This window comes from Cryptomeria japonica, chromosome 7, assembly GCF_030272615.1.
Source record: "Cryptomeria japonica chromosome 7, Sugi_1.0, whole genome shotgun sequence".
Taxonomy (NCBI): domain Eukaryota; kingdom Viridiplantae; phylum Streptophyta; class Pinopsida; order Cupressales; family Cupressaceae; genus Cryptomeria; species Cryptomeria japonica.
The window spans coordinates 527,437,019-527,459,214 of record NC_081411.1 but is presented as its reverse complement, the minus strand read 5'-3'; the positions used below and the strand labels follow the sequence as shown (position 1 = coordinate 527,459,214).

At 38.0% G+C, this 22,196-nt stretch overlaps 1 protein-coding gene across 4 annotated transcripts in view; it reads right to left on the bottom strand.

The window, feature by feature from the left end:
* The window catches only part of LOC131072400 (plastidial pyruvate kinase 4, chloroplastic), a 115,226-nt gene that overhangs the window by 40,753 nt on the left and 52,277 nt on the right, over positions 1-22,196 (bottom strand). For 2 of the 4 annotated variants that reach the window (XM_058008533.2, XM_059209377.1), the window contains exon 2: positions 13,915-14,036. In XM_058008533.2, the coding sequence (XP_057864516.1) occupies positions 13,915-13,995 (81 nt within the window). In that variant the 5' untranslated portion in view covers positions 13,996-14,036. Of the gene's footprint in view, positions 1-13,540; positions 13,674-13,914; positions 14,038-22,196 lie in introns of those variants that run through there. The other 2 variants (XM_058008534.2, XM_058008535.2) reach the window with 2 other exon arrangements.

The window sequence follows — 22,196 nt, the reverse complement described above, 5'->3', positions numbered from 1 at the left end:
TTTGCCCAAGACATGAATTTTGCTCCTGACCCTTCCAAAGGGTCCAAAGCGAAATTCCTCAAAAGCACCTTTTTTTCTTTGTGTGAGGTCAAAACCTTGGCTCTTATGGCATGGTTGAGGGTGGAGTGATGTAGTCTTGCCTTTTGAGGTAGATTGGAGTTGAAGAAATGAAGAATCAAGCCTAAATCTTGAATTTCGCTCCTAACCCTTCCAAAGGGTCCAGAGCGAAATTCTCAAAATCTCTTTTTTCTTCCAATTTTGTGTCAAGACAAACGTTGACCAAGGTGATTTGGACTTGAAGATACCCCTAGGCATGCCTTTGAATGAGTTGTGATCACCAAAAGTGAAGATTTTGAGCTAAAATGTGAAAATCGCTCCTGACCCTTCCAAAGGGTCCAGAGCGAAATCCTAAATAGGTCCTGTCCTTGGCCATGGTCTGGAGCGAATTTCTCTTTTTAGGCCTTCCTGAGAATCAAGCAAGTGTTGTCTTCATGAGAGAGGAATCCAAAGGTGAGAATCAAGGGAAAACAAAGTAAAAAGAAGGAGGAATTCAACCTAAGGCATGAAAATCGCTCCTGACCCTTCCAAAGGGTCCAGAGCGAATTTCCTCATGAAGTATTATGCCTTGCCCCAGCCTACAAGCTAGCTCATTCACAAAAAATTTTGAAGCCCAATGACTTGTTCTTAATGACTTAAAGGATGAAGAATGGAGCTAAGTGAGGGAAAACAAGCAAATTATGAATTTCGCTCTTGATCATTCCAGAGGGTCCAGAGCGAAATTCTCAAAATCCTCTAGTTTGCTCATGTTTGAGATCAAAAGATGGATTCCTAGGCCTTGGTAGAGAGAAGACTAGTATATACTTGTCTTGGGAAGCAATTTGGAGTAAAGAAATGATGGAATTTGGACTTAATCATAAAAATTGCTCCTAACCCTTCCAAAGGGTCCAGAGCGAAATCCTTTGAAAACTCTATTTTTCACCTTGATTGAGCTGGGCAAAGGGCTAGTTATGAGATCATAATGGGAGGGGGTTTGAAGGTTAAGTCTAGGATTGTGAAATGTTGAAGAAAATGGTCTAATTAAGCTAAAATTCAAAAAAATCGCTCCTAACCCTTTCAAAGGGTCCAAAGCGAAATTCTTATAGGGCCTGTCCCTGGGAAGGATCCTAAAGCAAATTTCATTTTGATCCCTTTTTTTGATTTAACGTAAAAAATGCTATGATCGGGATAAATATATCATATGTACTTAATCATCTTTTGGTTTGTTTTTGCAAATGGAAGAAGATCAAGCCAGGACAAGGACGACCTATTCCAGTCCCATCATCATCAAGGACATTCCAAATGCATAAAGGAGGACTCAAGGTGTTATGAAGCATTGGAAGACTGCAGGTGTTCGAGGAGTTGCAAGCTATCTCCAAAACCTTCACTTCACCACACAAAGGAACCACATGATGACAGAGATCAGAAGGACCAGGTTGGAAGGAGATCGGAACGAGGATCTCAAGAAGAATATTTCAATATCAAGATCAAAGGAAGACCTCTTCAAGAGGATCTCATAGGCAAACACAAGGAAGCCAAGGAAAGGTACATCGTTCCTCAAGCACATCAAGGACGAAGGAAGATCACCAAGGTCATCGCAAGGGTATGTTGAACATGATCGAAGAGGCAGATAGTTTCAGAAGAGTTAATCAAAGTCCTCTTCTCATCATCATCACATTGAGTATCAAGAGATATTGCTCAACGTTCCTTGACCAAGCACAAACGCAAGACAAGGTGGCATCCTAGTCACTGTTCCTCCAGTCAAATTGGTCCACCTCAACATGTCCAGATTCAATGTACCTGACTCACCGGTGATGGCACAAACTTCGAGGCACCTTCCCCTGTTTCCTATTGGTCCACACATTGAATGTAATTTTCTCATTAGCTAGGGGAGTTTGTTATAACAAACCCTAATTAGGGTTTCCTTCTTGTAATCCTAGCCATTCATTCTAAATCAATCAGAGCCATTGAATTGTAAAGAGCTCCCTATATAAAGCTCTAGCTCTTCATTTGTAAGGTTTAATAGAAAAGAGTTAGCTAATAAGAGTTAATGAATAGTCAGTAAAATAGAATAGCAAATAGAATAGCAATAGAGTAGATTAGGAAGAGAAGGCAAGAAATTGTTGCCTTGATTGTAAATGAACTCCATTTTTTATTGAAGTTATGGTGAAGGGTGTTGTTTTTTTTGCAATACGCATGGTCTCTTGTTGAATCTTCATTTTAGATCGTAAATAATTAGATTGAATGAAGGAAGTTAATGAATGTACTCACATGGAATCCGCCTAGTCCAAACCACTAGCCTCTTGCTGACTCTAAGTGCGCCTTGTGTGGTCAACTGGCATAGAACGAGCTTAATCTCGAGTTGTTACACGTCCATTGTTCATGCATTATCTTGAATGGTGATCATTGTCTGATGGTGTATGATTTGAATCCATTTGATGTATCCCTTAGAAAATCACACTGAGTTGGTGTCAGATTGTTCAATCTGATGGTGAGACCCAGCCCAGTAGGACTTCACCTAGTCATTCATCCATCTTCTTGCATTCTAGGTCTTAGATTAGATTCTCCAAAACCTGTATCTTTTGTTATTTCATCTCCCAGTTAGTAGATAGGACTTGCGATTCCAGCAAATCAGATGCCCAGGTCATCAAATGTAAGTCCCCTTGTGATTCCAGCAAATCACATCATACCGCAAGAGCTTATCCACACGTAGAGAACCTACATATCAGAACCTTGGAGTTGCCTCGATTGATCCTTAGGCGAAATCTTCAGCATTCGGGGAAACTTTGTTCAAGAGAGGATAAGATACTTTGGTATTTTATTCTGTGTTCACATGTGCATAAAAAACACATCAACACTACCCTGCACGGAGGTTTAAGTGCCAATGACCCCTGCAAGTTTGAAAATTGGTCGTCGATCAAAGAAATTTGCACGAAGATGGACACGCGTGATCTCTCCACATAGCACTCCAAAGGGCTCAATCGAGCTTTAAAGCATGGTTGTCCGATCGGCCTTTATGAAAATCTGACAATCACAGGAATCTGACGTGGCGGGCCAGGTCCACATCTTCTACCTTGTTACTATGCATGCCATCTTGCTATGCTTTTTCTTTGGTGCGGGGTAGCGAGCAACCACATTTGTTTCACCTTTGTTACCCCGCAAGGTCCTCTTTGATTCTTCGTATTACTGCACACGATGGCAGAGAAGCCTGTGCTTCCTTGTTTTACTTATCCCGCAAAATCTTGTTGAACCTTTGAAATTGCTTGCCGGATGGTGGGGAACACTGCTCTCTCTACATTTCCTTGTCGCAGGGCCTAACTGTTTCCTCAAAATCCCTTGCGAGATGGCAGGGAAGCCTTTGTTCACTTTGCTTTCTTATCCCGCGCCCATCCTTCTTTGTCATTCCCTTTGGCGCAGGATGGCGGGGGAGGAAACCACCTATTGTTTGCTTACCCCGCAGGGCCCTATTGTGCGTTATGCACACACGCCCCATTTGCTTCACAAGGGACCCCCATTTTTGGTCTAAATCTGCCTGATAGAGGAAGAGAGGGAATGAATGATCCTGCAACTCGGATCCATTAATCCCGAGTCGAAACCTAGGTCACGCAGGGAGGTCGAACGGTTCAAAATCGCGCATTTGTGCAAAAACCCTGAATTTCGTCTGCATAGCCAAACACAAAAATCGCACGTCTTGCAGAATGGCCAAAATTTGAGGGATAAGCGTTTAAAACCAAAAGGGAATCATCTTTCAAAATCATCCAAATACCCGAAAATCATCAGCAAAGTGCGAATGTGAATTCGTGGAGTTAGATCAAAATCGTGCGATTTCATAGAAATTACAGAAGTTTGTAAAAACGCCTAGTTTCGCACAATGATTCAATAAGCCAAAATTCCCCAAAGGCCGAAAATGAGAAAAGGTCAACAACTTCAAAATCGCGCAATTTCTCTTCATAAGCCGAAGATGATAAAAAGGTTAAAGTTCGCCAAATCAGCTCATAAGCCGAAAAGATACAAAAGACTTCCAATTCGCCCATTTTGATCAAGAAAGCCAAAATAAACCCCAAGTCAACACCACAGAAGGGAAAGTTCGGGCATTTTCCTTAAAATTCAAACGTTGTTGGTCTTTCAAAACGCCTTCAAATGCCAGGAGTAAATGATGTGTTTTCATCGCCTGTCAAAGTCGGGAAATACCCGATAAATGAAAATCGCATATATTTTGCCAAAAGGCCGAACCAAATAAAGTTCACTTTTTGCAAGGGTCGATTTTAAGTGAAAAATCGCACATTTCTCTCTCAAAGCCCAAATTTTCCAAACAGGAAGGGGACGTTTAAATGAGAATTACTTTATGCCCTATCGCCCTTATTCACCCCATTGGCCGAGTTTGCAAGTTAAAGAGGGGGGGGGGGGGGGTTTAAATAAAGGTCACATTTTTCTACCAAAGCCCGAATTGCTCCTTTATTAGGTGAAAATCGAATCAAAGGAAAATTCAACACTTTTATTAATTTTGCAAGAAATCAAAGTCAGGCAAATCTTCCAAATAGACCGAAGTTATTTAAAGGGAGTGTTTTTTAAATCATCTCACATTTTGCTAAAGCGACCCGAAAGTCTAGAGACATTTTGCATTTAAGTCTAAATCTTGCAAAAGGGCCAAATGACCCGAATTTTGACTTAAAGGGCGTTTTATAAAGTATTCATGAAGTTCTAACATCTCGATCATTTAGCCCAAAAATCTTTAAAAGAGAACATTTTAATCTAAATCGCTCAAAGCAGCTAAATGACCCAAAAATGAAGAGAGACCAGGCATTGTACAAGGTCGCGCATTTAGATTAAAATGTCTGAAGTTATAAAGCGAGGTGACTTAGCAAAATATCGCCCAAGGAAGTTGAAAGTGTGAAGTTAGACAGCGTTTTGATTCATAAAAAGAAAACAAACTTCACACTTATTCACTAAATTGACCGAACTATTATATTGAGCTATTGAACTTAAAACCCTAATTTCACAGCGGGAGATTTTAAATGCAAACATCTTTCGTCTTCGCCAAGTAAAGCCCGACATCGCTTAAAATTTGATTTTTTTGTTAAATTAATTTATTTAATTTTTCAAAATGATTAATCCAAAGTGGAATTCATTGTTTGCAGGACAACGTCGAGAAGAGCTAAAGCGAAAACCTAAACGCAGATTGAAGACCTGATCGCGATTAAGGCTAAAGACCTGATCGCGATTAAGGCTGGGAACGAGGAGCACAGGATCAAAACGACAAAGTCAGGCGCTACTAATGAAGAACGCATTGCGGAGCGCAAAATCGAAACAATAAAGTATGGAGAAACGTGCCACCACCAGACGACAAGTTGAAATCCACCCAACGAGATTAAAGACAAAGAAAATTCAAAATGCAACGAGTGCATGCATTCTCAGAAATGCACAACTGGAAGAAATTCCAGAAAATCAGTTTAAAAACTAAATTGTTTTATTGTAAAAGAACTGCCTGTGGGTCCCGTTCAAGATATTTTAAAACAAAGGAACACAAGACAGTTATGTCCAACTACCGGATTGACCCAAATTGATGTCAGATAGTTGTAGGTAGTTGGAAATGTGGTTGGGAGTATAACTAAAGATTGAATGGGCATGGGTTAAAGCTGCTAGGCTTCTAGAAGGCAGATCAAGGCCCTTGGATGCAGTCAATCCTGGCCATCGATTCAAATTCTAAAATCTATAAAAGGCAGGAGCCTTTCTCTTGTAAAGGGTTAGAGTTTTTAGAGTTAGACAGTTAAAACAAGTTAGAGTTTTTGTAGAAGGTTAGAATTTAGTTAGGAATAAAGTAGAACTGCTGCAAAAATTGTTTTAATAGCAGCTGAAATCAATATGTGGACATTGATTTGGTGTTTATCATCTTGGTTTTATTCTGTTTGCATGGTTTCCTTCAGCAAGTTTAGATAGATCCTTTCTGGTGTGCAGGAATTTGATGGATTCGGGTTCATACCATTGGGGATATGTTGATTGTGTATCCCTTTGTATGGTTAGTCTGAGCCTTTAAAATCGTACTTAGATCAATTGCAGGTGTCCGTCTGAGCTGCGCCAGAATTGGATGCTTAGGTATGCACCTGCAGTCTGAAAATCTTCTAAGTCTCCCTTGAAGATTGCACCGTTCTTGTGCGGTCGTGAGTTATTCTGGCCAAGCAGGGATTGGTTATGTCGAATTTGTGTAATGTCCCCATTTTGCAAGCATCAGAGTTTGTAAGAATTAGCCTATCATTTGACCCTCGTAGGCTAACAATTATTGATAGAGGGCCTCGTGTGGCAGTTACTTGGTGATTAGAGACATTACTCTTCAGCTGGATTCAGGTTTTGGCCTTTGCACAGGTTTTTTGACTCAGATTGGCACACTTACTATTTATAGTAAGTTACTATTTTGGGAGAGTCAGGGTTCCTATTAATAGAAAGACACCTGAGCAGAGCTTATTGGCAGTGTCAACCTTGATTGGGCCTTTATAGCTATTTCTAGACTCAGTTCCACATACTTACTATTTATAGTAAGTCACTATTCAGGGTTTCTATTTTTAGACAGGCATCCAATCACATGGAGAACAGGGAGAGTCGACTCCTGGCTCAGACGGTTTAGCAATCAGACAAGTACATCAAGAGATATTAAAGTTTAAGTGACTTAAGTGATTTATTTAATATTTTAATATTATTATAAAGTTCTAAAGTAACTTTATAATAATAAAGTCACTTTAATATAATAAAGTCACTTTAATATAATAAAGTGCGTTAAGTGAATAATTTAATGTGGGAATAAATCTTTTATCCCACATTGGCCAGGAAGGTGTTTGAGCTCTCTTAAGGAAAGAATAAAAGGAAAGGCAAGAGTTCATTCTCAGCATCCAGCTGATGAATAGTAATTTGATTGATTTTTATTGTGGAGCCTAGGGCTTTCGCAATTTTCTTCTTTGATCATAGGAAACGGACACTTCCTATTGATAGCAATTTTGAAGGTGTGAAATAACACCTGAATTATTGCAGTTGTGGGAAAGAATACTTCAGTTCTTTCATTTGTGCAAATTGGTGAAGTTTTCTACAAGGGTTTGAAGTTTATTGTTGAAGAACATTTATAGTTGGTTGTGAATCATCCTTCTTTGGCACATGGAGTTATATCATTCTTGTTGGGAGAGATTATCAACAAATTATTCAAGGTTTTAAGAGCAGATTGCAAGTTTGTTCTTGCTGCTACAGTGCGCATGAACAGTGCACGTGAACAGTGCTGCGCTACAGTAACTCGTGAATAGTAAAATCGCTACAGTATATTGCATCTTAGTTGAGTCTACTCAAGGGTTCTTCAAGGGTTTTAATTGCTGCTCATTTCCAGATTAGTTGCTGCTGTCATGACATTGAAATTTGGGCAGAATTTATAATTGTTGGAGGCCGTACTATAGCAGCAGCAGCCACACATGTTGCTTCACAATTTACATGGTATTTGAGTTGCTACATTACCCACAACGTAGGGGCTTCATTGGATCAGGTTCTCTTGCATTTAATTTCAGTATTTAATAGACATTCGAAGTTGGTTGTATGCTGCCATTGTACTTAGACCTGGGTATTTTGTTTCATATCATATTCAGCTGTCAGCCAAGAGTCTTGGCCCTTTCATATCTGTGGTAATTGGGACATCAATAAAAAGGAGTTGCATATGATATATTTGTAGTATTTATTTCAGTTTGCAAGATAACTGTTTGTCTTAATGTCCCTAGCTGAAAGTCAACATTTCATAATAGGAATTGCATGGCAAATGTTCGATAAAATGCTTATGGCTGTAGCTCTCATTTCCATACTCTAGTTTGCAGCATATGTTATTTGCACTTTCTTTATTCCTTGGTGAAACATCATTGAAAACTCAAGCAAAACCCAAACACTGAAAACATTGAAAAATCAAACAAAGGCAGAAAATTGTGGTTGGTTAGAGTCCACCAGGTGTGGGTTCTTACAATTTGTCTACCCGCTACACCAGTCTTGTTAATTTTAGTTTTCCTAAACCCTTCTCCTTTGCTCTTATTTCCCAGTTCGAGAATCAGATGCAAACCAACTTGTTGTAAATGTAAGGCCCCTTGTGCTCCCAGCAAAACACATTAAACCACTGAGCTATCCCGCAGTCATGACCTGACATTTGGAACCTTGAGGTTGTCCCCTTTGATCAACTAAAACAACATTAGGGATTCCTCACACAAGAGAGGATAGGATACTCAAGGAGAACATTCTATTCTGCGTTGGCCGGATAGAGTTGTAGCGATACGATTTTAGCCACGTCAACAAGCCCCTTCAACATATTGAAAATGCATGCGGGGTGGCGGGGAATGCCATCTCTCTTCGTTTTTTGTTACCCTGCAGCATCCTTTTGCATCTTTACTTTTCCGTGTGGGGCAAGACCGGATCCATCATCCTACTAGCCCGCATCAATTCTTTGTGTGTCCTTAAAACCTTTGCAGGGTAACGAGGCTTATACCTTAGAAGAAAACCCTCACAGTCAGTAACGAGTAACGAGGGGGAAACCGACCCACGAACGACTGAAGACCCTCCAATCAGTTGAAACTTAAGTGAGTTGACCGCCCAAGCCGACCAACTCAAAAATAGAATTTTGGTGCCCGAAAATATGGAAAGACTCCTTCCCGACGCTGCTCCACTGTGATGACTAACATGGCATGTTAGACACAGATGCGCATAACATGATGCAACTAACACGGTGCGCATAACACATAGGTTATGCGAAAAGATTTCTCAGGCCTAATCTGCAGCTAAGTTGACACAGAAATAGTCAATAGAGACCTCATACTTGATGAGATATAGAGTTATGTAATGTCCCTACTTATGACTTAAACTAAAATGATTAGGGGACAAAACTATCTTAACATGAATCCGGTCAGTGACAACATAATCTTCTTTCTGATATTGAATTGATAATTCAATCTGATTTATAACCTCAGTTTTACTTGTTCTTTCAAATCACTATTTCTATATATATGTATAGTACTATACTTTATATTTCACTGAAGAGTAGTTCTTATAAAATATTATAGTAATTATATTATATTATTTTCTATTATTATATTATTATTAAATTCTGCATAAGAACATTATCATGCTTCGTATATTAAACATAACAATTAAGTGCATCCCACATTTCTGATTCTGTCAGCACTTTATCCTTGCTGTCCTCCCTTGTCTTATTCCCCAAAGTCTGCTCCAAACTCAGAAAAAAATAACCCTTACCTTTCTACCCCTCCTTCCCCTCCGTCCAAATAATCAAATCCCATTATGTATTTCTTGTCTCAAAGAGACGTAGCTTTTAGAATAGATATCTCTTTTAAGAGGGATATACCTTTTCAATTACTAATCTTTATTCAACAAACAAATATTCCTCAATATACCTATTCATTAGGAATAGCTGTTGCATATTCGTCGTGAATCGTGTTCTTTGGTTTGGAGGCATCGGTTCATGAAATGGTCATCGGTTATGAGTTTCACATCTTTTCACCATATCCCTTGGTGAACGGTCTCTTTCCAAAATAGAAATAATTAACGTGGCAGTAATACTAATCCCTAAACATATTATTTTATTTGATTCTTATTTTCTATTTAGTTTAATGTTTGATCCATATTTAATCGATGCACCTTTATAAATCAATCCTCCGTTAAATATATAAATTATTCTAAGTAACATCTGCTGTCTTTAGTTATGTATATGATCACTGACCTTGTTTATCTTAAAACACGGCTCTTCACTAATATGGTTTAGATACTATTCCTAAGGCTCTAAATATTGCCGCCTGGACAGAAATCATGTCCCTCCATTCATGTCACATATTATCTTATTTATTACTTGTTATCTCCCCTCATATTTAGCCAACCATTTGAATGATAAAAACACCTTTATGTAACCATCTTTAGAACAATATAAAATAATCGCCCAGCTTGGAATAATAGTTTGTTGATTTGTTAAGGGCCCATCTTAATGCTCCTTTAATACAGTAACTCCAACTATAATTATTGTTCAAACATAATCCTTGTAAAATGTATTAACCACTTCTTTATCGTTGTGTAATATATTAATCCTTTATTAGTATAATCACTGCTCTCAAACATGTCTTTCATATTAACATAATTTAATGTTTACAATATAATATTAATTTATTTTTATTTGAATATCTCAAGAATATTATTAGAAATAAATATTAATTAAATAATAATATCTAATAAATAAATTTCCAATAATCATTTGTAGGTAATTATTATATTAATTAATATTAATAATTACTTCATTTAGGATATATATTACGATCAAGGAGAGGATATGACAGTCTTATTATAATATTAATATTATTTTTATATTAATGAATGATTAATATTACTATTAATATTATTAATTACATAATAAATGATAATTTATTATTATTATGAAGAATCACAAAATCTATTATTGATTACATCACCAGGATGTGGGGTTATGACAACCCTCTCACTTAGAGGAAAATTGTGAAGTCTCATAAATGAGACGATTTTCCCATATTATTAAATGTTAATTAATAAATGTTTTAATTATCGTATTTATTTAATCACAATAATCCAATGTCCAAAGAGGGGTTATGACAAGTTATAAGAGGGCAAAAGAAGCATTGTTTTCTTCAAATGATTGCACTCATAGGAGAGATACCCTACTGCCAAGTAAAAAAAAATATGCTTAATTTTATTTTAGCATTTATTTCACTTTTCAAGTTTATTAAAATCCTTAACAATTTATAAATGATAATTGTTATCTTGCAGATCTATGGTGGGAAGATTATGGTGCCACCACACCTAATCTTCAAAATCTTGCCATCCACATTTATCTCAGCCTTGTAGTGCTTCTAGTTGTGAGTGCAACTGGAGTGTTTTTGAGGCAATTCACTCAAAGAAGTGCAATAGGTCAACTCAAAAACACTTGAATGACCTTGTCTATGTGTGGTACAAGTTACAACCTTTGGTTGCATGAGAAAAAGGTACAAGGGTAGGGTTCACTTGGAGCACTTGACCTTCATGACATTGATCCATATTCAGATTGGATTTCTAAGCTTAATGATGTTGATGTGGATCCATAGTTAACTAACGATGACATAGTCAATTTAGGGAGGGGGGCAGCTGAATAGGAAGCAAAAGTGGCAGCATATGAGGAGGCAGAAGGCACGGTTGTTCAGTCAGCAAAGGCAATTTCCTCAAATGCACAAGTTGATCCTATCACTATGGATGAGGCGCCTATTGAGGCACCTATAGAGAATATTGCAGTTGTACCATCTACATCAACAACACCCATACAACGGCAACAAACGTTTTTGAGCTTTAGTCGTAGACAAAATTTATGATATATAATTTTCATTGATACCAAAACTTGAACTTAATATGTAGTTAGAGGTTGTACTTGTTTTGTGATCTATAATATGCATTGAACTCAAACTTTGATTCATATATAATGGAAATCAATAATATGCTCTACAAATGCAATTAATGTGTTTTTTTGAGAATATTTTTGAAAAATTGTATATTTTCAAATGTTCGATAAACTTGTCGAGTCCCAAGTTTTTTAAATTCTTGGACTTGATGAGTACAATTACCTACATGCCTTGAGCTATGACAACGAAGATAGTCAAATTCATTATGATTAGTTGCTAATCTAAAAAAATTTGCAAGCTAAAAATCAACATTCTCCTCAAGTGCATGCCTCTCAACAAGTTTTTTTCTGAAAATCAATCTCATATGATTCTTGCTTTGAAACATCCCTTTCATTTTCTGTTCTGAAATTCTAGGAATGGTTTGAGTGCTTATCTTCATGTGTTGATGCCTCAAAAATATTTGCATCAACTCCACCATTTTAATGACTCTGGAATTTGGATTTTACCAAATGATTCTCTTTAATTTCATTTTCACTTACATCCTGAAATTCACTCTTATTCAACTCAATCATTTGAAAGTCGATAGGTGCTTTCTAAACAAAAGTGGCATTTTCACTTATGCATACAATAAGTGATTCTCTCCTCTCATTGACTTCAATGAGATAAATATTTTGTTGGTTTGAAATCATAAAAGTCAATAGCATATCTTTTTCTACATTAAGTTCCATACTTCACCTATACGGTGGATTCTTCTAAGGTCTACTTCTCAATTTTTTGTAACTTTGATTTTTCTTCTTTCTCATGCTCCACCACCACAATTTCTTCCTTAACCTTCTCTACTAATTTTGAATCAAGTGTATCCATCACAATTTTAGGTTCCCATCTTCCTTTGTGGCTCTTTGTCTAATATCACCTCCACATAGTAAAACTATACTTTGCCTTGGCATCTATAGGCTGGCCCCCAATTTTACGTGCATGCAAGTAACATTTTGTTGTTCTAAGTTCATTTATGCTATCATCTTTCCTTCTTGCACTAGAAGAGCTCTTGTTTTGTTGGCTAGAAGGAAGTGTCTTAGAATGGAACACTAAAGCTTCTAGAAATGAAATAGTCTTGTCAACTTCCTAAGGCCTTGGTTCTATTTTTTTCTCAAACCCTCTCATCTTTACTCCATTTCTGTTCTCATGGAATATCTCAAGAATTCTTCAAAGGTAACGTAGGATTTGTAAATGTTTGATTTTTTGTAATATTCACGAAAGGCAAGAAGTTTGCATAAATCTTTGTCACGCTATTCTTTTAACCACGCCTCCTAAATAGGATCTTTCTTTTGAATGCCTCTGAATGAATTTAAGATTTTAAATATCAGTTACCAATTTGCTCCCCTAGACCTGCCCGTCTAAGTCCAAGCCAGCTTGATATATGGGTCCAAGTCAATACATAAGGGGGCCATCCAAGATTTTGTTCGTGCCCTATAGGTTTGTCACAGAGCTTGAGCAAAACTAGGATGAATTTCATGCCCAACCAGTCCTATCACAACAAACCTGTCAATTTTCTGGTGTTCTTTTTTTTTTTAAATTTCTAATTTGGCTATTGACTTTGACTACATGCCTAAAAATGCACCCCCTAAGTCTAAAACGTGGATTCAAAAACATTTTGAAGACAAAACCAAAGTGATTTCCTTTATTGTGAAACCAAAACAAAAATATAATTCATCCTTGCTGAAATTGCATTGTTGCTTCCCATTGCACAAATAAAGTTGCAAACTAATTGGTGAAGGTTCTGAAGTGATTGGTTTGCCATTCCTATGCATTTGTAAGAGCCCATTTGTTGCCAAAGAGAACATTCCACGGGGATATGTCCCCAAGCACCTGGATGATGTCCTTGACATCCTAAGGAATCAAGGGTTTGAAGGAAACGTTCCCTTTCAGCCTTCTCTATTTGGTGCATATAAATTTTAATAAGGTAACATTTAAGGAAAATAATGCTAAAACCCCAAAAAACGTTAAAAGGGAAGGATTGTCATTGCAAATTCAGCACATTATATTTACTGTTTTAAATTTCAGCTGCTTTATTTTTTAGTTCCAAGTTGACTTACTAGCTGTCCCTCTGCCATTCCCCGAATTTGGGAAGTCTTTTGCCATCCCTGAAACCACGTCCCCCATCCTCTAAACTAAAAAATAAGTCTGTGGAGAACATATTCATTTCTTGCAGTCATTCAACACCCAAACCTATATCAAACATATACATTGAAGAATGTTTCAATTTCCACTTTTTGTTATTATATAGCCATATTGGTTTTATATTGTTTGGTCTTGAAAACATTGAAAGTTCAAAAGTCAGGAGATTTTTCTTTGTCAAAACACAATATAATTTAAATTTGTAACATTTTCTAGTTGTATATCTTAATGATTTTTAGTATACATATTGTGTCCATGTACTAAGCATGAGAAATGAAGCAGAGATACTTACATTAGATGAATTTTCACAGTTACTAATGAACGAGCATAGTGGTAAAGGCTTAGGTGTGGGAAATATTTGCATTGCCATCATCAAACCAAGAACAGAAATTTCACCTTATCAAAAAAGCAGACCTGCAATTTTTAGAAGCATAATGTTAAATGTGCATACAAATTTAATTCTAACTAGTGCCACAAATTGCATAAATGAACATGGAGCAACCAAAAATCAGAACAAGCAGATAAGGGAACAGGAAGATTTAACAGAGAGATTATTGTACAACTATTGTGCTTACAAATAAATAGCTTAAATTTGAAACTATGTTGCTTATACCTTTATTTTGTTGTCATTCTAAAAGTCTTGTATATTTCCCTATGTTGTGTGATAATGGATGTATAGTCCCTTAAAAAAATGGGATCCCAAATGCTAGATACCTATAGGAATGGATGATTGGGATGACATTCCATTGTGTAAGAAATTGCCACATATTTTTATTGCGTCCATGTGGTGGATGTAATGTCCCCTTTTGTAAATGCCCTAGTTTTTGCCCTAGATCTTAATCCCAAGTAAAAAAAGAAATGAAATAGAGATATCATTTACCAATTACTTCCTGATAGAGACCCCTCAATTTTATTAGATATAAAACTGATCTTTTCTACTAGAGTTAGGAACCTTATCTAAATCATCATTGTAGTTTATATAGTGTTCATGTGGATTCCTTTAAGGCTTTTCCCAACAACCCTTCCACATTATAAAGCACCATGGGAGATAATACAAGGCAGCTTGAGCCTATCCATCAAGCCTAGGAGCACGGAATGACACCCACCATTCGGCCTCCCACCCCCACTCGGGATTACTCTACTCGAATGGACCCTTATGCTACTTGCATTCATTGTACGTACATTCTCCCCTCCATAATGGGACTGCAGATTGGCCATAAGCTTTAATGGAATCTTCATCATAATCAATTGTGCATACATGCCTACTTCATTATTAATTATGCATACATTAGAAGCAATAGATTATCTGCATACATTCCTACTACCTATCCAATGGAAGACAAATAACAAATCAACCATATCATATTGCAATACATTATACTTCATACCACAATATTTGATGAGTATATAAACTGCTGTTTAATATATTAATTCTGAGTCTGCAAACTCTTGTTTGATCAAATGCTGATTACCCCTTTCTACCATCGTGGTCCTTTACCTTTATATTTTTGTGTCTCTTGAAGAGAGACAACTCTTGGTGGTTGCTGTCCCAACAGGAGGGTCACACCCTTTATTAATAACATCCCTTCATAACTCGGACTAATCACTGCTTTAAGTGCCTTTAATTGTTAGTCGACAATTGCTATTAATCAATGCTACTTCCTAAAAGGGAATCGCTGTCATTATGCTATTCCTTCTATCAATCGCTGTCTAATTTATGGTTACTATTAATCGCTGGTCTAAAGAGTGAATTCTGCTCATTCGTGTGTGTGGAGATATTAACCATTTGCCACCTTAAGGGGTGCTTTCTTTATTCACAACAGGTACTGCCTTTCTAATCATAAACAGATCGCTGCTGTGTATACACCCACCTGGGTTCGATTTAAATTAAGAAAATTGTGAAGTCTTAAGATTAAGACAATTTTCTTGTGCTATTCATGACGGGGGCATGACATTGGAGGCCAAAGATAATTTGAAAAATGGTAATCAGACCAAATTAAAAGTGTTCGTGGTTGTTTGCAACTATGAAGCTAAGATGTGATGTTGGGACAAAACCCTTGATTGGTGTGGAGTGAAGTGGAAAAATTAGAAGGCTTGGCATTTTTTGTATTAATCCTACTAGAGCCCATGCTTTGAAATAGTTCAAACACTTGGAAAAAGATATACCCTTACTCTATTCTCAGAAAGAGATATGATATGTACATGTGCATTGTATATCTTCTGCCACCTCTACTAACATTTTTTTAAGATATTGTATCAGGGTTCTATTGAAAGGCCCCATCCCATCATATAAGTTTTAACTAACTATAACACAAAATGCTCCATACCAGAGATACAGCAGCTAAAACATATTACCAACTACAACCTGTACTACTAACCATATACCAAAAAACTAGAAAAGGCTAACAGCATGAACAACCCCCAAAGATGGGCATAGCCGTGTCTAAGAGACCATACCACAAACATAATACAATTCTATTACAAAAACAACACTGAGAACACACAGTACCATCACAAATTTAAGACAGTTCAGACACCCCCACCTTGAGACCAGATCATTGTGAGGGGACTTCCATCTTTCCTGCACATTAGAATGGATACCAGAGTGAAACACATTATAGTTTTCATAGGCAGAATTTCAGGTCCTCGTGCCACATCCAAACCATGATATTTAATGCCTTTTAGCATCTCTGCACTGCACAATGCATGAATGATCCTTTCATCCTCTAGAATCGGAAGAGTATAGCCACTAGCTACTTCAAGTACCCTATTGTGATGAACCACCAGATTTTTTAGCACAAGGTTTAAATCTTTACAATATGCATCCAGAGATCTTAAATGATCCGTCAGAACAGAACAGGTGCATTGAGGAGCCTGGGAACCATTGCATCATGCTTAGCCTCCCACCATGCTCATCTATGTTGATCAATACCTAACAACTTAAGTAGTTTCATCTATTGACCATTTGAAATGATAAATATACTTTGTTCTATGTAGGGTCAGTCCCTAGGAAACATATACCTATTGTGCCTTGCACACACTCCCCGTCTCTGACAGGGACACCCCCCCCCCTCGTTCCTAGGTTTGCCTCATCAAGGTCCTAAGTAATCCTTTAGTCTGGCACAGAGAGAGAGAGGGAGAGAGCTTGATCCCGAAGCATGATGAGAGCCAGATAGGGTGTGCCCATCATCCTAAGCTTGGAAGTTTAAGTGCTGCCATAGGGAAAAAGCCTTCTGAACTCTAAGATAATACCCAAGTTGTTGCCTTAAGAATGTTTGCTAGCCAACGACCAAAGTGTGATTCCAAACTCGATAGAGAGAAGGCAAAGAGATCAAAATCTTAAAGCAAAACGAAGATGTGTTTCTATGCTTGCCAAAGACGTAGAAAATACCAAAAAAGAGAGCCAGTTTTTAAAGCATTAACAAGCAAAATGAAGTTCGATCCTTTTTTGAAAGAAAGGTGAAATCGCAACTCATTTCTATTTTAGCCTTGACAATGCCTCAAAGAATGCCGAAAAACACCGAAGTATTGGATGTTTCAAGTGATGAAAAATGAAGTTCGGTGAACAAATTAAAATCGCAAGTCTCTTTTTCGCCTAGTCAAACCCATCAAAAATACCGAAAGAGTACGATGTTTTAAAGGGTCAAAATGCAAAGGCAAAACAAAGCTCGGGCTTTTTAAGGAGAAAGTGCAAGTTAGTCGCAAGTCTTTTTGCCTTGTTTACCCCGAACAAAATACCGAAAAGTGTCAAGCAAATGCTTAAAGTAAAGGAAAAAAAAAAGAAAATAAGTTCGGTTGTCTCCTTTTAAACGAGTAAAATCTTTTTTGCTATCACCCTTGTTAAAGCCACTAAATACACCGAAAATGCCAAGTGTTAGAAAAATCAAAACAAAAAGTAATAAAAGTTTGGGCGTTCTTTTTTAAAGGAACGAAATGTTTGTTATCGCCTTTGAAAGTGCTGGCAAAAATACCGAAGAGTGTTTTAGCATTTGAGTGATCAAAGAAAAACAAGAATAAAGTTTGAATGTTTTAAACAAGGACAGAAGCGAAATCACCGAAAGAAAAGCATGGTATTTTGAAAGGTTAAAGTGCAAAACAAAAGAAATGAGGATCATTTTTTTAACAAAAGGGCAAAATTGTATTTCCAAGCCTTCACCTCTTTATAAAGCCGAAAATAGTACCGAAAGGCAAGAACTTGAAAGATCAAAATGATTAAATAAAGATCGGCCCTTTTAAAACAAAAGCCGATGCATTTTTTTTGTCTGCCCAAGCCCTTGCTATCCCCGTCAAAACACCTAACAAGGGAACTAAATCATTTAAAAGAGGTAAAATCGTGAAGAGGGTCTAAGTTCAGCACTTCAAAGGGAAAGGCGATTACTCTTGCCCCTTCCTTTACCAAGATAATCCCATAAAGAACCCCGAAAACCTAATTGCTGAGCATTTAAAACAAAATCATAATAGGCCAATAAAATACCAAAGGCACTTGGAGCATTTTAAAGTGAAGATCATGTTGAAAGGAAGGACTCAAGCTCCACTCCAAGAATCGTTGAAAGGGGATATCTACAGCAAAGCACTTCAAAGGCATTGCAAATCGCTGTCAAAATGCACAAAACAAAGGTCATGCAAAGGAAGGCATTTCAAAAAACGCAAGCAGGCAAAAATGCATTCCAATTAGAAAATCGCCCCATCAAGCTTCATTTTCAGACAATAAAACATTTCAACATCTCCAAGTATGTTTTTATTGCTGTGTTATCAAACCAACTTAAAAGTTTTCTATTTAACTGGAAGTAAATCTTAGATCCTAGGGTTAACCGAACAAGCTCTTGTAGTTTATATATTTTAAAACTCCATTCGAAAATTAACCCAAGATCAACCCTAATTCAGGCAAACACTGTCAATCTTGAAATAAAACTTTGAAAACCTTGTCGAAACAATTTTTGGAATTAGCAACACAAAAGTGAAATAAGATTTGTTCCCAGCAAGCTTGAAAATACCAAAAAATTTCCTCGATTTTGTCAAAATAGGTCTTAAATAGCACAATGCACATCAGACTCTGTTTTCAAAAACTCTGCATAAGTTATCAAACGTAAACAGCAATTAAATGCCATTATTAGTCAATTTAACATTCAAATCTGCCCTTATGTTGTAGTGAAATTTTAATCTAGATCAATTCATCATTTTATTGACGATTATCTACTAACATCATCTTGGGCACAACTAACCCCTATTTATTAATTTGAAAATCCCATCGTAATTGCACAGGGTGGATGCCTCCTAAGGTGGTTAATTCTTCCAAGGCACCTAAAGCACTAAGCACCTCTCAAACGTCCAAAACTGAGAATCCCCTTAAGCTAGACAAGATAAGTATGAATTTCAGTGAGTGTTGTGAGATTCCAAGGTTCTGAGTAGTTGAGAGAAAGTAGGGGATACTAATTTCAGGCACATTGACATCCAACAATTCAAAGATAGGATGTATGGCCCAGACCCAAATTAGAGAGCCCAAAGGATGGTAGAGAGTGGGATAGCACAGGCTGCTGGTTTTCCTCAAGCTATCCAAAACTGTGAGCTGATCGTAGAGTGCGCCGTATAGGCCAGCAGAGAAGGTAGTGTTCGTCAATGAGATGGTGATCACAGATTTCACTCCAGAAGCCCTTGAAAAGGTCTTTGGCATTCCTATTCATGAGGATGCTATTATTGTACAGATGGATGAAGCACATGCCATATATGACCAGAATCCTATTAAATGCAAGAACAAAATGAATGATAATTGGTTTAGGGAAAAAAGGCCCCATAGCTCCAAAATCCTTAAGAAAACCTACAAGAGCGAGTTTAATGAAGAATATGGGGATATGGTCACCCTTCTCAGACGCATCATGGGGTTGCCTCACTCCAACATGTTTGAAGAATGGATGTTTTACTATGATGAGGAGGTTTTTGGAGGTAAAATCTGGTTAGACTAGGCCCAAACGATCGGAGACAATATCCATCAATGGCTGGTGCAACTGTTAGAGAAGAGGAATGTTCACTATGTCCTCTAATGTCGTATATATGTTGGCTTGACATTCCAAACTATTGGGATTGATCTGCCTTGGTGAGGTTGGAAATGGTGACAATCAGAAGAAAGTATACGAGTGCTACCCCCAGCTTCATTTCCATAACATAAGCCAAAGGGAGAGAAATAATGTAGTGTACGCAGTAGGCCAGTATGAGCGGGTGAACGATGCCTTCACCATGCGAATGGTCAAAATCATGCAAGAAGGATTGCAGCAAAGGCTGTCCAAACAGGTAATCGCGTTGGTAAAGCAATATGGAACATGGTTCATATAGTTTCCTAGATTCTCTTACTTGAGAATCTCAGGATTTGAAGGCTCGCCATACCGACTCCCCAAATACCCCACTGATAAGTTGGTACTCCTACAGGTCGCCAAACAAGCAAATGCAACAGGGAGAATCCTCGGGGAGAAGAAGATCATAGGAGTATCGTTTCCCATGACAATTAGAGAAAGTGATGTATATCTAAAAACTCTTGCTCAGACAAAACAGTTAGCCAAGGAATTAGCCTCATATGGTTTACAGGAGCGTCCTAGCAGGACAAGCTTCGATCCTACAAGGCTGGGACGAAAGGCATACGACAGGCTCTCTAGCATAAGATGAATATAGAGGATTACTAGCCCAGTTGTAGTGATGATTTTGAGATTCAAAGGAGAGAGTGCTCCAGACAGCCTATACGAAATCAGGACCTTTGAGTATGCCCGAGTTCCAAACTATGTAGATGAGGATGGGGAGTGCTTGCAGCTCCATGCCTACAACTCCGTCAAGGATTGCCCTTTGGCTTTGGTCTCAGGATCCTCTCACTAGTTTGGAGCCGATAATGTAGGGACCTAGGAGGTTCACTAACACTTGGATACAGCAGCATATTGAGGAGCTAACCCATGAAGGTGTGAAATTCACTTATAACTTGATGGGAGACTTTGAGTCTCAATCCCCAAATAGTGAGGAAGAGGCACCTGTTGGAGTGTAGGAAGATGAGGAAAACAAAGAAGGTGAAAAGGAGTCTCACAAGAAAAGAAAGAAGAAAAAGGCTAGTAAAGAACCAAAGGTATCCAAGAGGTCCCGAAGGAAGAAAAGTTTATCACCTAAGGCCCTTGCTTGCAAGAAATTAAAAATAAGGAGGCCATCTACTGCAACTACCTCACAGGAAGATTCTACTCCCCGAGGAGATGCAACTGATGTAGAGCGCCAATCCACCCCTCTTATGCTACAAACAGAGTCAACTTTCATTGATCAACTGACCTACAAGGGTCCAATCTGCAACATCAAGAAATACAAATTATCGATCTAGAGGATCCCGCAAATCAGATTCAGGAAGGGGAATCCATCCTACCAAATCGGAGGACAAGGAAGAGGACACAACCAGAGGCGAAGAACAGCAAGAAACAAAGATACAATAGTAGCTACTAAGTGAAGTCGAGGAAAGCTCGACCGGAGGAAAAGAGCAAGATGTTGATGAGAACCGACTTTTGTCTCTAAGCGGGCATGAGGAGATAGATATTGGGTCAATTGAGCCTTCGGGAGAGCAGGGGAAAGAAATCATGGTTACCTCCAGCCAATCTGCACCTCCTGAATGATTGCAGACCTAGACAGAAAAGAAAGCAGTAGTGAGGCCACCCTTGAGTTTTGAAGACCTATTTTCTCAAGTAGGATAGCCTCAAGTCAAGGTAAAGAAGAAGCCAAGAACCTACTTGAAAATAACTAGGGATGCTCCTCTGCATAACTGGGTAGTGCATGTTGTTGTTCCGCCATTGAACAAATCAGTCAAAGAAGTAACACTTGTTGATTACAATATTTTATCAATTGCAATGGGAAGGGCAACTAAAGAGCGGGAAGTTGAGGAATTCCGAGACTCTTTTGAGACAATATTGAGGCGATTAAAGAAAGAGATGGAGAAAAAAGAAATGTACAAAGCCCTGGTGGAACAGGTTGAAGGATACATTGATCACTTGCTCAAACCACTGCAGCATGTCGAGGAATCTTATGTCCCTCCTGCGCCATTGGCACAGAAAACAACAGTTGAGTATGAAAGGATAAGGACCATAACCAAGGCGACACAGGAGTGGTTTGAAAACATAACAAAGAAAGGAAGTCAAGTGCTTCAGGAAATGATTATCCTAGAATAGAAAATGGACCAAGATCTTCAAACAATGAAGTCCATCAAAAACGGCCTAGAAGGAATGAAAAGAGCAGTTAAAAATCCACTTCCTCTCATGGGTGCCTTATTATGGACTTTCCCCGAGATCCCCACGGGACAACAGATTATTGTACCATGAATTCAACACCATTGAGGATTGGTATCGGGCCTTAAGATTGAAGAGTCACATCTTGAGCATCATTGATGGAGGATGGGAGACTTGTGAGGATACCCTGGCATTCATTGGAGATTGTTGCTCACAGCTTCTAGGGAATTTGATTAACGATAGAATACCCAAGATGGAGTTTGACATGCTAAAGCTCCGTTGGGAAAGCCAGTTGAAGAATGACGGGACCCCGTATTCCAAGAACGACATGGAGATTGCT